General features: G+C 41.3%; 1 protein-coding gene across 4 annotated transcripts in view; it reads right to left on the bottom strand.

The window, feature by feature from the left end:
• The window catches only part of RARB (retinoic acid receptor beta), a 320,646-nt gene that overhangs the window by 80,257 nt on the left and 222,947 nt on the right, over positions 1 to 17,442 (bottom strand). Inside the window, exon 1 of one of the 4 annotated variants that reach the window (XM_010712869.3) lies at positions 11,843 to 12,817. The exons of 2 other annotated variants lie outside the window; for them this stretch is intronic. In XM_010712869.3, the coding sequence (XP_010711171.1) occupies positions 11,843 to 11,999 (157 nt within the window). In that variant the 5' untranslated portion in view covers positions 12,000 to 12,817. Of the gene's footprint in view, positions 1 to 11,842; positions 12,818 to 17,442 lie in introns of those variants that run through there. One more of the 4 variants, XM_003207191.4, reaches the window with a different exon arrangement.

Below are 17,442 nucleotides of genomic sequence, written 5' to 3'. Positions count from 1 at the left end.
AAGATCTTTGACTACTTCGCTTTAATCATTTTTTAATGTCCATAACATGATTATCCAGCATGATACATATGCACATAAGTATGTTTCACGGAATAAGCACTCTCAAGGAAAACACTTTTCTTGCCATATTTGTGAGATTTGGACCATCGTTTTCTGTATAGAAATTAAGCTTATTTGTACAAATGCTTTTCCAGTTGTCACGGCTGGAAAGATATGCCATTTAATGTAAATTCTTTCAGTACCATCTTCCTAAATTTGCAGGACAGTGTTAGTGTCTCAGCTGACACTGAAAGGATTCTGAAGCCACAGCAAAGTTTAATTGACAACAACTGAGACTACACAAAAAACTGAGGATAGTATAATGAAATTGTCTGTAGGACTACCTCTTTCACTCTAAGGTCCAGAAAACTTCTAACCTGTGGCACTAGTTATTCATAGTGCATGGGACAAGACAGAGCATCATTTTAAGGAGTAAGTACAACACTGCTACAGTGCAGAGCTGTTAGTCAGAAGCAGTTTTTTTAATTTCATAGTATTTGTAAGCGTCTGACAACTAACTGTGCAGCAGCATGTATTGCCAAAAACTATACTTTATACCTACTTAAGCTTTTCACACAATAAGTTTATTATGATTTGTCTCCACTTCCCCTTCTTAGATCAGATCTTGTACAGTCTGTCACTACATATCCCTTTGGAAATTTGGGGAAATTTAGTGCTTTTTCTACACATTAACCCACGCACGTATGTTATCCAAAGAGATTTAAGAAGAGTAGCCTGTGAAAGCAAGATGCCCTCTTTGAGAAAGCTTCTCTCTGGCTAATTTACTCAGGGATCACCCAGTCCGGGCAGTCCCAGTGTACAGGCAGTGCTGGTGGGACAGGGGCACATTTAGGAAAACTCCCACACCTCCCAGACAGAGGCGATATCCTGCTGTTTGATGGCGTCCCCAGCATTTGCAAACCAGTTTGTCTGATCACTAAGTTCTATTGTTTCCTCAGATAAGCAGGGCCCCAGTGAACAATTAAAGCTTTCAATAAATAATCTGTAAGCACATTCATTTGATTTACTGTTATTTGATACAGCAGTTAGTTTCAATGGGGCACTTACTATTGATCACGTAAAGTACTACAGACAAACATGAAACACTTCCAGAACTCCATGGATTATTACTCTTTATCTGCCACTCATCTGGCTTACTTGTAATGGTTGCAAAATTTAAAATCAATAACAACAATTAGTGTTCTGTATACTCTCAGGAATGAATCATGTCAAATATGTTTTGTTACAAAAATGAAACGTTGGAGAGTGTATAAAACACGACAGACTCTTGCAAGTAGCAAAACTCTAAACAACATTTCTCCTTGTATTATAAAGTTCCCAACACAGGGGGTAGAGAAAATTTAAAAATATGTGAGTAATTTCAGTGTACCTACAAGCATACACACATCATAAAGGGACAATGGCAAGACTTTCAAAAAAAAAATTAAACTATTTAGGTATACCACTTTCAGCTAAGCTGGTTAGAAAAAGGCAACACATTTTTCCTCAGAAAAGTCCAGTCTCTTGACCTCAAAAGGAGTTCTTGGTCGCTAATAATGGCAGGGCTTGCTCCTGTGTAGGGAACTGAAGATGAATGAAGTAGTCTGATTCATCCTCCTACTAGCTTTTCCTGAATAGTCCGCAACAACAACAACAACAACAACAACTGGAAATGAATTGTAAGTGGCTTATATAGGAAAAAACTCTTTCTCTTCACTTTAGAGTTATAGAAATTTGTTGTGAATCTAATGAAATGCATGGAAATAACAGTATTTTGAGATTTCAGCTAGAGCAATAATTCTAGATAATTAAAATGCAAAGCAATAAGAGAAATGTTTTATCATTAAACTGTAACCAGAGCTCTGTGTGAAGTCATCCATTCAGAAGACTTGTTTTTCATCAATTATTTGTTATTTATCTGATGTAAATATAAGAAGGTCTAATTAAAATGTATGACTCCTTATGCAGCTTCTTGTCATTAAGACCAATGAAAGCGTTCTGAAGACCATAATGAAATAATTATGTTTGCCTTTAAGAATCCTCTTCAACAACACATGGCAGTACTACACTAAATTAAAACATCAGGAACTAAATTTCTCTTGCATCTATTTCCATTTTCACTAATTATACCCTCAAGCTTTCCAATAGACCAGGCCCTAAAATTCTTTTGAAGCTGAAACAGCCTAAGGAACAGCAGCCTTCTCATAGTAATGGACTATGATGAACAAACAAAGGTAATGCAGCCCTGGAAGCATTAATATTTCAGATAGAGTTACCACGTGAAAATATGTGTTTATTTGAAAAATGGGGTAAAAGACTGTTGGTAAAAAGCCAAATATCTGTTTCAGAGAAACTGATACTCTGATTTGATCTTATCTAATTACGTCACTCCTTCCTCACCTCTTTTGGTCAAAACCTTTTCTTTCTCTGTACAGAAACTAAGTGTAGCAGAAGCATAACAAACATGCTATTACTGGGCAGTGTCAATGTAAAATTCTGTAACTAAGCCATGCTTTGACATTTTAGTAAATGTGAAAACAGCAACTTTGAGCAGTTGCACCTTTCATACTGGGCTCCATTTCACAGACTGAGATAGAGCTATTTTCTCAAACAGTGCCCAGACTTACAGTCCCTCCCAACAAGTAGCTCATACTTCACCCATGAAGTTCGGAAAGATCTATCCAAAACACAGGAAAATAAAAGGATTCGGATAAGGAAAAAAACAGGGAAGGATGTGAGTCAGCTCAGACTTCTTGCAGTCAGCTGACAGCTTCATTGCAAAACTTAAGAAAGATAATGGCTCCCTTCTGCCATGTTCTCAAAGAAATGAATGTGGCAAGGCATGCAAAATGTAGAAAAGCAAACAGCTCACATACCTAACCCACACAACCTGTGACAGTACGTGCAACTAAAACACACAGCTGGAATGTGCTCTCAAAATGGAGAAAGGAAGACTGAGGTTCACTGCCAGATGAGGATTTGAGAAAAGTACATCCTCCTATCAACCCCCTCATCAAAGATAATTTGCACAAACACCTGAGATACATAGGTGATTTGCCAACATTTATTCCACATCTTAAGGCTTGGCGTTCAAAGCGTGAAGTGAAAATGGGAGTGTTTGTAGAAAAGGCAGGTCTCCAAGGGTTCCCAGCCAGCCCCGAAAGAGGATCTGACATACATCAATCCAGGAATTCATCATTTTTTCCCCACAAAAGAATGAAAGAAGCAAACCGAAGAACAAAGCAATGCAAGGGAACAGTCTGAAAGATGGAGTGATGGAAGAAGAAAAGTCCCCTCAAATCAAAGGTTGAGAGACAGAAGTATGAAGCAGTGTTTAAAAGCAAACAAACAAGGACCTGATCCTAACAATAAGAAGCAAACACATGCAGGACTGTGAGCCAGGCCTTTGATTCACGCCCCAAGCCAAAAATGCAGGTTGATGGATTAGTGTTTTCTGTGAGGAATGCAAGGTTTGTTGAGAAGATAGTAGAGCTGACTAGGTTAACGTTTGTTAAGAGTTGTGCAGAAAACACAGACAAGCTGCGGGGCTCACAGGCGTTTCCCTGCATCTGGGGAAGAGCCCCCATCTCCTGACCACAGGCAGTGCCTGGGAGCAGCAAGGTTTGGGCTGGTATCGCCAGATGGCACTGTTACACAGTTTTGCAAGTCCTCTTCCTTCCTGTTCGAGTGAATGTTCAGTCTTGGAAAGACAGACGATGTTGGCCTTCCTGGTGGCTTTTCTGGTGCGAGGTAAGGAGCAGAGGAGCAGGGCTGGGAGGAGGTCTGCTGATCCTGAGTGGGACTGGCACCACTTTAAATCATCTCAGCCCCTCTTAGGTCTGCTTATCACACAGGAGCCTGCAAAACTTCCTAACACCGGTCTCCAGCTGGCAGAGGAGAGACTTTGGTGCAAGACTGGAAGACCAGTGCTGTCATACAGGCAGAGAGATACACCTCTGTGTGATGGGCTGTGTGCTGCCAACAATCCAGCAGAGTAGTAACAAAATGCTGTGAACATCACTACAGCGGTGTGTGTTTCACCACAAGCTGTGTTCAGACAGAAGAAATGAAGGATTAAAGAGATTTTTTGCGTCACTGTTGTTGTTTTTTCCTGACTGAACCATTTCTTCCACTCTGAGTGTATCATGGACACAAATAGCTTTCCAGCATTGAAGCACCCATGAAGTAAACCTAAGTTGAATCTAATGGCAGCATTTGTCTCTGGTTGGTGCAGCACTGGGCAATTCAGTCAGCTGCTCCACATCTCTGCCGTGGAGCTCGAAAGGAGAACAATTCTTTTCTTTTTTTTCTTTCTTTTTTTTTTTTTTTCCTAAGAAGAAAAGCAGTTTTGGCTGTTCCTCCTGCTGAATATCCAGTGCAATGGCATCAGGATTTACTAATATTTCAGTAAAGCAGTGGTACATAAACATGCTAAAGGCTCAGTCATTGAAGCACTCTGTCTGAAACTCCTATTAAATCCAAGGGTGGAGCGCTGAGTGCACTGAAGGGCCTCACAAGATAAGGCTCTAAAAGACAAAGATACACTTAATTTGTCTTGTTATTGTTCAAAGATCCTTGCTAAAAATACAATGTGAGCCGAGAGAAAAGTATTATGGTTCAGTGGAAAGACATCCTCCTAATCATTAAATGAAACAAACCGGTGCTAAAAAAAGTCTTTGTTGTGAGACATTTCTCCGCTCTTTATCTCAGGGGATGCACTTAAGGGGTAAAGTCTAAGTCACTGAAAGTGCACGAAACGGAAATCCCTCCAAACTATGGATGGACTTTAGCACCATGTCCTTAGCGGTGAAGATCCAGAGCACTTTGAGAATTTATAAATACTCACTCGAGCTTTAACCTATTAAACCTATACAAGTGTCACTTGCATGTATATGTTTGACTTACATAGTTTTATAATATTCCGTTTATATACGGTATAAGCAGGGGAAAGAAAAATCACCTTGTCCAAGGGGAACAGAAGGTATATTATATACTCTGTGTCCAGGGTTCTTTACACAGACTTGCTGGATTGTATTTCCATCTCTCAACAAAAGTATTTGAAGAAGCTGTAAAACTCAAACAGAATGCTAAAAGAAAGTGGGGTCAGTTATATAAGAGCTGGCATGAGTTTGTTACGTTTTTCCTTACCCACTCCCGAATAAAAAGGACAAAGAAGTTAACATTGAGGGAATGTGTTCCTAAACCACATGATATCCTTATCAGATTGTCATGTACAACAGAAGTTCTCACACACAGACCCCATGCTGGTGATCTGCTGTGAGCTGCCCCATCACATGATGCAAGCTCTCCGCTCCTATTCAGATCACTAAAATGAGCTGAAGGAAGCTAGATTCATACCCTTCCCCAGAAAAAACAAAGTCTGCAGTGAACACAACCACACGAATTCACTGTCACTGGGAAAATAACACAGAACAGTTGCAAAATGAGAGGCGAGAATATGAAGATCATCTAACTACTAAAACCTATACCAGGAGGAAAAGTCTGAAACTGAGAAAAAGTCCACTCATAAGCAAGGAAGCAAGCAGAGAATCAAAGAAATAAGCAAGACAGGCAAAAATGTCATGGAAAAAAAAACAACCCAAAACCCTAGGCTTGTACTTTCAATGTTCAATTCTGAAAACTCCACTTGTAAATTTACAGAAAAAGAGTAATACGCTGTTTAAAACAAGTCCTGCTTAATATGCTGTTTAAAACAAGTCCTGCTTTGTCCTATAAGTGTCTCTATTTCCACTCAGTGTTGTGAACTCATGTAATTTAATTGCTTTTTCGTGTAGCTGAGGCGAAGTGGAAAAATCCTCTAAAATTTTTAATATTAAATAAAAGTTCTAGACAATATCTGGTCATTTCAATATGTGGCTTGTTTTTAAAAGTGCTGAGGGATCTCTTAGATTCTCCGCATTTTTGGAAATGAAGCCATGAAATGTGGATTTAGGATGCTAACTTTAGGCTACTGTTTCTGACATTCTTAACTTTTGAAACACATTTGCTCATGCAGTGACGGATTAATAAAATCCCAAACATGAAATTATTTTTAAAAAGATAATTTCAAATCCAGATTTCTGGATGAACGTTGTTTACTGACTATGATTAGGAGGAATAGCTGTGATTATGGTGACTGAAAGAATACACAGAAGATTCATTCCCACATCGTATCAGTTTGTTTATTTTGTACCTAGAGTATGGTTCTCATAAAAAGGCAGCAGCAGACGGAAGACATTACTCTTGGTTTGCCTGCTACTAAACCCAGTTTTGCTGCCCTCCTGCTATACTTTTTCTTGCAGTACAGAGGAGATGATTATTCTGTTATTTTAGAAGAGTTTGGAGCATTTCATGGCTTCTATTTTTGTGGTTCCATTTGGTTTGAAAGGACTTGAATTTCAGCACAAAGTGACATGGGTCACACTGCATGGGGACAGACTTCGTGCACGTGAGCAAAGGTCAAAATCAATCATAGCTTTGTATTTCCAGCCCTATTACTTTTGGCAGTTTACCCTGCCAGAAGGGGCTAAAATATTTGCTGCCCAAAAGGAGTAAACATCAATAGGCGGCAGGCAGATAATCAGCTTCTCCACCACACAGCGGTGAGAAACGAGGAAACGGGATCTTCTTGCAACAGCCATTCAGCTATCTAAATGCTACATATAACATTTCCAGTAAAAAAAGTTTAAGGTTTTCACAGCACAGTAATTTGAAAAGGACAATAGGCCTATTTAGGTAATTATATTATGCAGGCTTTGTTATTAGGCAGCCCTGCTCAGTCCCAGAAAGTCTGGATAATCAAAAGTGTCCAAGTACAGGAAGGGGAAAAGTACAACCCCACCCTCCCTCACAGCCGCTGCCAGGATCCGTGGATCCTGAAGGGTAAAGTCTATTTACTGAAGTTCCTTGGCCATTTTATACATCCACCGATATCCTTCCTCATGGGGCTGCGCACCGCTGCCTCACCGGGGTGGGAGCCACCCACTGTGGGACCCCCTGCCAGGGCAGACAGCGGCGAAGGGGTGAGGGACGGGCCCCCTGCTCACACACACACCAGCGCTGGCCCCCGTTGCTGGGCGGACCTGAGAACTCATCGCAGTCCCACTCGCTTTTAAGGTTTCAGTGGGACGGGCGGACGGCCACAGCCCTTTCCAGCACGGCATCTCACAAACAGGCCCCCAAACCCAAACGCTGGTTGCGCAGCACAGTCACAGTGCTTCAGCTGTGTGCGGGGCGGTGCGTGAATTAGATCAGAGCACTGGGGGCCATGCGGACCCAACGTGCCCAGCGGACTGCCCGGTTTGCCACGCACCAGGCAAAGCCCCTGGCCTGGCTGCGGCCCTGGCAGCCGTGCAGGCACGACGCTGGCACACTTAGCGAACGCAGCTCTGGGAAGCGCTCTCAGCAGTAAGTGGGGATTTAGCTGGATGTGAGGATGACTAACTTCGCTGTCTGAAACATTATCTCTCCCTTTCAACTCCTTAACTTCAGTGTAACCTCTGCGAGGCAGCGCTGCAGCAGGCTAGCTTTGTTCTGACAAGTTACACCTTCACTGCACAGACGCATTAGGCAAGCGGGGAGTCACCCAAAGATACATTGCTTTTCCTCCAAGCTTATCCCACCCCGGCTTCACCAGCGAATGCCTCTCATCATTTTTATCTGCGGGAGTTTTTGACAGCAGTGTACGTCCATTAGAGTTTTCCTGCGCCAGCAGATGAATCGGGCGACCTAGATCAGAGCCTACGTAGAGGACTGGTTGCTCTCATTTCAATTCATTTGGAAGAAAAATATCCCCCTGTGACGTTTTGAGTGAGAAAAGCTCCGTATTGAAGAGGATCAGAAACAAATACTTCTCATCACATATTTCAGGGCATTAAGCCACAAGTACAAAAAATGAAATACAAACTCTATTCCTAAGTATATCGGTTCTAATGATTACAATGTAAAGTTTTCGCATGAACTTTAAAGAAAATAACCTGGTTCAAACAGATCTTGCCTTTTGGGCACTAGCAAACACACCTGCAGCAATTTGATACCTGGGAATGCAGATTACAAGTCCTTACTTCAAAATGTTTGTTTTTAAATTCAGAAAGATGAAAGAAAAAGTTCTGCACTTTTTTTTTTCTTTTTTTTTCTGTTGAGCGCAGATGTTTCCAGTACTCCCAGTGCTTGCAGGTAACAAGAACCCGGCCCAAACGGAATTCAGAAGTAAAATGTATGCCTTGTGGATTTCCATCTTCACAAACTTTCTGGAAGTTAGTACCTTCTAGACCTCTCCAGATGAGCACTTCTCAGAGGACCCAAACAACAACCGCATGCTCCAGGAGTGCCCACATCATGCCACACTCTGTTGCCGTGTTCTTAACTTTCGCCTTCCTCATACTCCGTACTCTTCTAAACACAGCAAAACACAGCAGGTAGTAGTATATCATGATATTATCAGCTACATACAACCAAGCAAACTTATTCTGGCTTTGGGCCTTCTCATTTGTTTTTCACTTCTTTAATTAATGAAGACTAATGAAGACTTTTTTTAATGCTTTTCCAAGGAAAAAGGAAAATCACTCTGCCTTGCAGCTCGTTCCCTCTTAGGGCTTGTCCCGTTCCCACTTCCGCACTACTGAGTTAGCTCTCATTTCACTAAAAGTTAGTTGTTTTCTCTTGGTAATTGTTGTCACTACACAATAAGGGAGCAAAAAATTCCATCTGTCTTGAAGTATAAAATAATCATTCTTGCTATCTTAACTTCAGTCATTTTTGTCCTCTCAAGAACTATTCTCCTGTAATTTGATTATATCAACCTGATTTTTATCTTAGGAGAAAAGGAGAATTACTCATGATTAAAACCGCAGTCGGTTCTAGTGTCATCCTTGAGTCCACAATTTTCTTTGTAAATAAATAGCTTCTCTTTAAGCCTATAACAAGGTAAGAAGCATCAGATAAAATATAAACATGTGTGAGTACACAAATGGATACAGTTTGTGTGTAGCACATCTTACAGTACACAGTGGCTAGCGTTGGGGTTGCAAACCCATAGCATGCTTTTCCTCCACGGGGGGAGGAAAAAAATGCCACACAAGTTAAGGTCATGTTTGGGTTGCATCTTACCCTCTGCTTCACTTTGCAGACCCTCATGGACTACAAAATTTGTGATGTTGCAGGAGTGCGTTGGCTTAGTGAATTGTAATGGGATTAACATCCTGAAGATGTGCTGAAGTTGGAAACCCACAGCGTTCTGCCTTAACCTCTGCAATAGCCAATTTTGCGAATATTTCAGCTGAAACCTTGATGCTAGGATTGTTGCTGGGCTGTTCTGAGGTTGCACTGTTCAGGTATTACTCCCTTAACAACCATTTACCTTTTAGTCTGCAATCACATCTCTATCAAAGCAATATTTTATTTCTCAGGCCTAAAGCTATGGCTGCAGGTGTACTGCTTTTATGGGAGAGCCAAAAATAAAACAACAAACTAAACAAAAAAAAAACAAACCCAACCTATTACATGTCTAATAATTTCAAAATTTGGCTATGATTACATTTCATTAAATCACCGAGGTCTTCATAAAAAGGAAGAATCAGGAAACACTTCAGTTCAAATTAACCATTGTTATCTTTGTATTTGTAATTACTGGAGCAACCTTTAAACCACTGAAAGTTTTCTCTATTCCAAAATTCTGGTTTTTGACATTATTTTCAGGAGATACAAAATCAAATATTAAGTGCTGACAGAATTTTACTATTTTATCATCCGCGTACATATATTTATCCACACGCATAAAGTGCTTACTATTTTCCAAAACTAAAATCACCACTTGCTCTAGAAATCAAACAGAATTCCTCATTTAGACTCTAATTGAATTGCTTTTCCATATTCACATGCCATTAAATTTCACAGTTCAAATTACAGCTATCAGATTATAATTCAGGTTTCAGCCTGACTTTAGATTCCCGTGCAGTGAACATTAATCCCATTCCTCACAAAGTTAGGAGTCTGGATTCCTGAATGCATTTGCCTTGTATTTTTCTATTTACTCCTGTAAATATTAGTTTCTCTGAGTAGCTAAACTTTGCTGTTATCAACACTTGTCTCTTATCGCAGGCCCTAAGCAAATGACATATTTACCACTCATTCCATTCCGATAAGGGTAATCCCGTGTTTAACTTGTCCAAGAACAAACATCATATATTTTGTTCTTAAGAATCATGCCTCTGGTTATTAAAAAAAAAAAGAGAGAGAGAGAGAGAGAATGAACAGATTTTTAAACCAGAAGTTATTTAAGAATATTTTGCAAATGAAGGTTTTTTATGATAGCTTATTCCTCCTACTTCAGCAAAGTTTAATTCTGAGTTTCCATGATATCGCTGCCGAAGTTATAGGAAAGTTCCTTCCATGGCAGAAAAAAAGCACATTTTTAGTGAAACATCTGTTTGGTTTTTTTTCCTCTCTAACTGAAGCTCGCCCAGAGCTAGTAACAGTATTTTGAAGAAAGAGCTTTGTTTCATATCTCGTTTGAAGCATTTTGAGAACAGCGTGGAGAAAATAAACATCCCATGCTGAACTTCACAGTCTAATTTTAATTGTAAAGACATCAAAATATTTGCAGTGTCGTAGGCTGGTAGTCATTGATTTCTGCAGTTCTGTTTTCCTTACTCAACCCACACAAATGTCATTTGCTGACTGAAAACTTTTGAGAAGAGTGAAGAACGCATTACTTCATCGACCATTTGTTAAGTTTATTTTTTAATGCACACCCCCCCGCCTAGAGATTAATTGTATTGAAGGGAGAACTATTCTAATTCCAGGCAACTTTTTAACACACTGCAAAACAAAAATTTCAAACAATCAGACAGTTAATGGTGTACTAGAGTGCCTGAGAGTGTGCTAAAAACATTTTGATAGATAGCCAAGTCATTTATCTAAATCACCGTCAGAGCAGTGAAGCATCCTGCAAGCTTTTATGCAGAGTATAAGGAGATTTTTTTCTCAAACTTGAAATTGTGGAGATAAAATACTATCAGTTTACTACCTATGTATTTCAGCACAAGATCAAGACTCTCTAACATAATAACATCTTTTCTTAAGTGTCCCACCACTAACTCTTCTTCCTCCATTACCAGTGTAACACTGCCTGAATCTCAAGGTATAGAAATAATTGATGTTTAAACTCAAAGGGTGCTCACAGTGAGTAGTTTTCTAGCAAAACAGCAACTTCTTAGAGCAACAAAGTGAAGAAGAAAGGTGGCAACAAGGTCAGTACAAAGAAATATTGCCTTTTCTTCAGAAACTTAAAACTACTGTCTGATTTTTGGAATGGCACCTACCCAGTACAATTCAATGGCTTTGTAAGAACTGCACAGAGCAGCATTTTAATTGCTTGGCTGCTCTGCAGAAATGCACTTCAAGACAACAAGCATCCAGATTATCAAACGTGGTGCAAAATTAGATTAAGGAAGCAAAGAAAAAAAAAAAAAACAAAACTTCAGAGATGCTATGTAAATTTGTCCTTCACTGGTTGGAGTTTTACAAATGTTGTATAATATTACAATTTTATGTGTTCCTTCTTGGCTTCAGAACTGTTTTAAGGATCAATATACTACATAAGAAGGGATAAACAGAAAACAGCTCGGCGCTTTCTTTTCTTTTTCCCTCCTGGCCAAAGGAGAAAAAAGGCTTGCAAAGCACATTCTGCACAAAAATTCCCCCCGCCCCTCATCACCCCTGCACTTAATTAAAAGTATTTTTTTACATACATGCAAAATAATAATAATTGCTTTAAAGTGGAAAAAGAACAGTTGGGACCTACATTGAGCACTGTGCCGGTGTTGCCACTCTGTTTGTGCCAATCCACTGAAGCATGCTTTGAGAGCCTTCTCCTGGAGCATGCAGGAAGACGGACTCGCAGTGTAGAAATCCAGCATCTGAGCAGGGCTCACTGCTAGAACATCCATACAGTCAAACATGATTCCCCCTGTACAGAATGCCTGCAAAAGTGCTTTCCTCTAGGTGTGGAGGAAAATGGCACATAAAAGTACACCCAACTCCATCAAACTCTGCCCCTTTTTTGGCACGTAGGCTGTTGGTCTTTTTCCCAGACCAGAATCATGAATTATGACAGACAACACAGCTAAAAGCCTGTAATTGATCCAAATGATCATTTACCATTTTCCAGGCTGCCCAGCCAATCCAGCAAGATGGGGGGAAGCAAGCCGCATTCCAAGTTTTAGCTCCGTTCAATCTCCCCCAAAATCTCTCTAGAACCAGTCCCGCTCCTCAGGCGCTTGCCGGCTGCCTGCAGCTTCTCGCGCCGTGCCGACGGCCGAGTCCCGGGGTCGAAACAGCTCCGGTAGGACCTCTGGATCCCCCTCAGCCATGAATAGATCCTTCTGCCTCTGAACAGCTCACTTCCTACTACTTGTGTCACACAGAATGAAAGATTGAATTGCCTAATATATGCGAGTGAACTTTCTGTGAACCCTTCCCAGGCTGCTAACCTTCAAATGACCCAGGCGTCTGACATCACCAGCTCCCAGGATTCTCACACGGCTTAAAAACTCCCAGCAGCCCGGCAGCGAGCAGGCAGCGGGCGGCGAGGGCGAGCGCGGCCCTCCCCAGGTCACCCCGCTTCGTCGGGACCGGCAATAGCAAGCAGGGAGGCGAAGAAAAAATAAAATTTAAATTTAAAAAAAAAATTAAAAAAAAATTAAAAAAAAATCAGGAGGAGGAGAATCACACCAGGAATAGAAACAGGGCCTATGCCGGCCGGGAGGCTGTTTGCACAGTGCTGCTTTAGGTGGTTGCTGCGAGCGAGGGGTTTGCGCATCTCAGCTCAATTTGTTGAAACTTCTATGCCCCCTCCCCGCTCCCTCCTCCCCTCGCCACATTCCTTTGCTCCCCTGCAGAGGCCATGAGCAACGCCCAGGCATACACTGCTGCACCAGAGCCACAGCCAAAGGCATCACTCCAGCTTAGGGGCAGCACAGAGCAGCCTCACCCCGAAAGAGTACCACCGCTCAGTGCCACCCACAAAGGGATGGCTGGCACAGCCCTGCTCCTGGTGTGCCCATCCCTGCCATAGGGGGGTCTGCAGGCGCCCATCTCTCCTCTCCAGACCTTTTCTCACTCCTGAAACAGGCAGCTGTGTGTGACAACTGCAAAGGAGCCAGGCCACACTGCTCAGTGGTCTCAGGCTTGCCCACTGGTCTGGGATGTGTCCCCACAGCATACCCATATAGGCCCAGAACAGTGAGACCACAGCCCAGCTGGGGGCAGGAGGCAACTCCCTCATCTCCTATCCTGGCCGCCGCCATCCCAGGTCTTGCCTGTCTCTGATTAGCTGAGAGGGGCAGGGCTGGCTCGTGTGGCCCCGAAGGGACTATATCAGCTTTCACACAGCTAATGAGCCCCAGCTACCAGGAGGGTGAGAGGGGAAAAAGGCAATGGACTTCTCTGTGGGGTCTGGACCTACCTGGTGCTTATCCTGCTCCCCACAGATATTGGTAAGAGGCCACAGATGCTCCTAGGCAGAGCATCCAGCTGTCCCTCACATCCATGCACTGCAGAGGCTGCCATGTCTTCTCTCACCAACATTTTGAAGGTACTGGGTTACCCCTGCCTTCACTTCGTGGCTGGAGACTCACCCCAATGCCCATGCAGCAACATTTCTGGCATTTCTCCCTTGTGGTCCCATGGCCCCGTGACGGGTTGCAAGGCCTTGCCAGAGCTGCCCTCAGCCAGCACCCTGTGCATGGCTCTCTGCTGGCCTACCCTTTGCATCAAGCCTGTGCAAAGCTGCCTTCTGTAAATAATCATCCTCTGCAAAGTATTGCTTCCAAAGAGAGTTCATTGAGACCTTATTCCTACAGACACTTTAAAAGTGGAAAATAACATGGAAGAGACTGGAAACGCTCCCTCTGCCCCATTGGAAAGGGCATAAGCTAAATCACCACATGTGTGCTTTTACTTTCAGCAAATGCACCAAGGATCTGGCAGAGTGAACGTGCACAGCCCTGAGGAGCCCAGGGTGTGATTTCCAGAGGCACAAAGGAGCCTGGTTCCAGGAGAGGCAAGATTCCTTTCTCTGCCTTTCAGCCATCCCTCCCTTCTCCCCTCCAGACACTTGTGTGGCTTCTCAGCATTTTGTGAAAATCAAAAGCTAGTTAAGGTTGGAAAACTGGAAAATGAAACACTCCATTATTGCATGTTTTCTCAAATCCCAAAATCAGAGCCTGGCAGAGCAGGGGACACCGTGCAGGGCAAAGGCACAATTGAGAACTGTAAAGAAATACTGCAGAGAGATTCACTCTGGGACCTGTGCAACCAGTTTAATGGATGTGATGTCCTCTCTACAAAAAGTCCTTTGATGAACTGAGAGCTCTGTGACAATGCCTGTAGATTGTATTAACAAAACTTTTCACAAAGGTTCAAGAATTTAAATAAAAAACAAAGAAGACCCCCACACACTTGCTCCCTTGAAACTGATACGTCCATATTGCAAACAAGCAGCCAGAAAAAGACCTGTTGTAATCTGGAAGAGATAAAAACAAAAGCTTTCTTAACGTTTTTTTCCTCTCGGATAGCAGAACTCTAGCTGTCCCTGCAGCAGGCAGCATCTCTTTCCACCTTCCCTCTAAGTAGAAGAGTGACAAAGCTGGCGTTTAACACTGTGTTTTTAAGGACTTTCTAAGTTTGTTAGGATGTCCTCCCCCAAGCTGGAAAGTCAAGCCGATGAAGTCCCTGACACTCTGTAATCTGAAAATTATGCACAGCACATGTTTATCCAAAAAGTCATCTTTTAGGAAAAGCTTGTTTAAACAATTTCAGCCCAGCAAGCAGAATTCTCTGTAGCAAAATGGCAAGCGAAAAAGTGGTTAAATTTCTGTTACAAGCTCAGCTGTCCATATTGCTGCAATTTGGTTTGTTTTGAGTAATGGAGCTAAATTAGAAGGCAGCATTTTCTAACCAAATGATACAGCATGCACGAGAAGTTTGGAATATGCAATGCGTCATCACAAAAATAACTTGAAGGGATCATACAAAACACAGTATGTTTTGTCAGTCTCTGATTTAGAGAGAAAATAGCATTTTGTGCAGACCAAGGTTCTTGGAACAGTTTAAGCTGAAGCCAAGAAAAACATATTGCCCGTGTGAGTTAAAATAAATAAAATCATACAAACAGAAATTCACTTCTGTTTATTCTATTACCAGTCTTCTAAAACCGAATTTACAAATAAAACCTGCCCATTTTGCTGCAAAATGTAGACTGGCAACTTCTGAAAGTAAGCGTCAGGAAGTCACGCATAGCTGCATACGAATTGAAAAAGATTGCTTTTTCACACTGTATTTAAATGAACCAGGTAGCTCATCATGTTTTATTACGAATAATAGTTGTGCTAATGCTTACACTTATTACAAAAACCACATGTAATTAATGAATTCTTCAAATAGTCTAATCATTCGCTCACATACTATTTCTACGATACAGTAATTTATGTATCTCATATTTCACTTTGAAATAGCACAATACTTGCGGTTTTTTTAACAGAGTATCAGGAAAAGCTGCACTCATAAAGCAGTGGGTATTTTCTAATTGAGATCAGGACTAACCACAATTATTGTGATAACTAATAGCCCTCTAATTCAAATGTAATGAAACTTTAAGTAATGTCACATATTTTAAATGTCTACCCAGCTCACATGGAGGTGCAGCAAGCAGGAAACTTCGCTCTGATTTCTTCCCCTTTATCCAAGCAAAGAAATCGTGATTTCATATCACCGCCTTGATCTGTTTTCTCTCAGACTGCAATGGCAGAAACTTTACAATAAACATATTCTTAGCCATAAGCGAAATAAAAAGCAAAAGTTCAAGTCAGAATTCTATTTCCTTTGGTGTTACTGTATATTTGTCAGTGTGACATAGCACATTTGAAACCCATAATCATAAAACAAAAATTTACAGCCAAGGTTTAGGGTCTACATCTGTTTCTCTGGTTTTTGTACTGCAATTACCCACTGGACAATTCAGAGAGAAGCACTATGAATCATGTGCTATACACGTTTGTGCTGGTCACTTTTTCTTTAGCACAAGAGTCTGAGGATGTTGTGACATGCCTCAATGAGAAAGGGCATTAACTAGAATTAGGGTTAGTGCACTAGGCTTTCTAAATAAAAAGGACTTTACCACAAGCAATGCAGTACTCTTAGAATATTACAGACATATTTATAGCATGGAAAAATTAAAAAGTACATGCAAAAATTCTCTAAAATGAGTACCTCAGGAGAGGCATGCTTTTTTTTGCATGCATGCATTTTACTATTAATCAAACGTAGCACTCTCTTGAAACAGTTTTGACAGCAGAGTAAATGGTTACTAGTGAATGATGTGTGTGTTTAAGCAGTGAAAGCAGAGACAAAGTGATGTTTTCTTCTACTCCCTAGGCAAGAGCTGACACTAAGCTTGCTGCCTCAGCTTTGATACTCACAGATTCCTTTGTGTCAGTTGCTGGGAGAATCACTGGCAGTTCACTAACCCTGCCTCACACACAGGGGCTTTGATTTTTACCTCTTCATTGAGAATAGATGTTAATATGAAACAGTACTTGTCTGCTTTGGCTTTTTTTTTTTTTTTTTTTTTTTTCCTTTTTTTCCCTCTCCAACTGGTGATACAGAGTTTCAAACCTGAAAATCAGAATCCCCCTAATACTACATGCTTTTCTTTTTCTTTTTCTTTTTTTTTTTTTATAGTGTTGTAGGATGTTTTCCTTCCCATCTCAAGCACAAGAATGATGTTAAAAGATTGTAAAGGAAAAAAATGGCTGGTACACAGGAGAATGGATGAATATTTTAAACTCCAAGGTAGTTCTGAGAGAACAGAGATACATCCTGAGCAAGAATGGCTCAAAATGAAAACTAAAACAGTAAAATTACTGGCACAAAATGACACAAGTGGCATGGACAACCACGAAGTACGGTGAAATTACATCAAAAAGGAGTTTCTTGTCATTGCTGTATGCTACTGTGCACAATGACTGAGAAAGGAATTTGCACGTAACAGGAAGAATTACTTCAGGCCTGAAATCTAACAGCAACTGGCTAAAGAGTATTCCATGCAGAACAGTATTTGCTTTCAGATGGGAAAAGCGGAATTGGTCAGTTCCAAATCCAGAACTGGGACATACAACCAGCCTGCTCATCACCTACAAGGGATAAAAGCTATTTCTGTATTTTCATCAGTGGATATGTAGTTGTAAAGATGACTTTAAAGCTGACTGCTTAACTTAAAGGCAGTAAAAGTAATTCATCTCACAAACTGGAGCAGGCTACCATGTTTCTCAGAATCCACTCTGCATTTTACATTCCTTTGGCCCAAAGCCAGGGAAAGAGAACTGGCCTGGATGATAAAACTGG

Source organism: Meleagris gallopavo, chromosome 6 (assembly GCF_905368555.1).
Source record: "Meleagris gallopavo chromosome 6, MGAL_WU_HG_1.1, whole genome shotgun sequence".
Classification (NCBI taxonomy): Eukaryota; Metazoa; Chordata; class Aves; order Galliformes; family Phasianidae; genus Meleagris; species Meleagris gallopavo.
The sequence above is the reverse complement of the archived record's forward strand: the minus strand, read 5'-3'. Positions and strand labels throughout refer to the sequence as shown.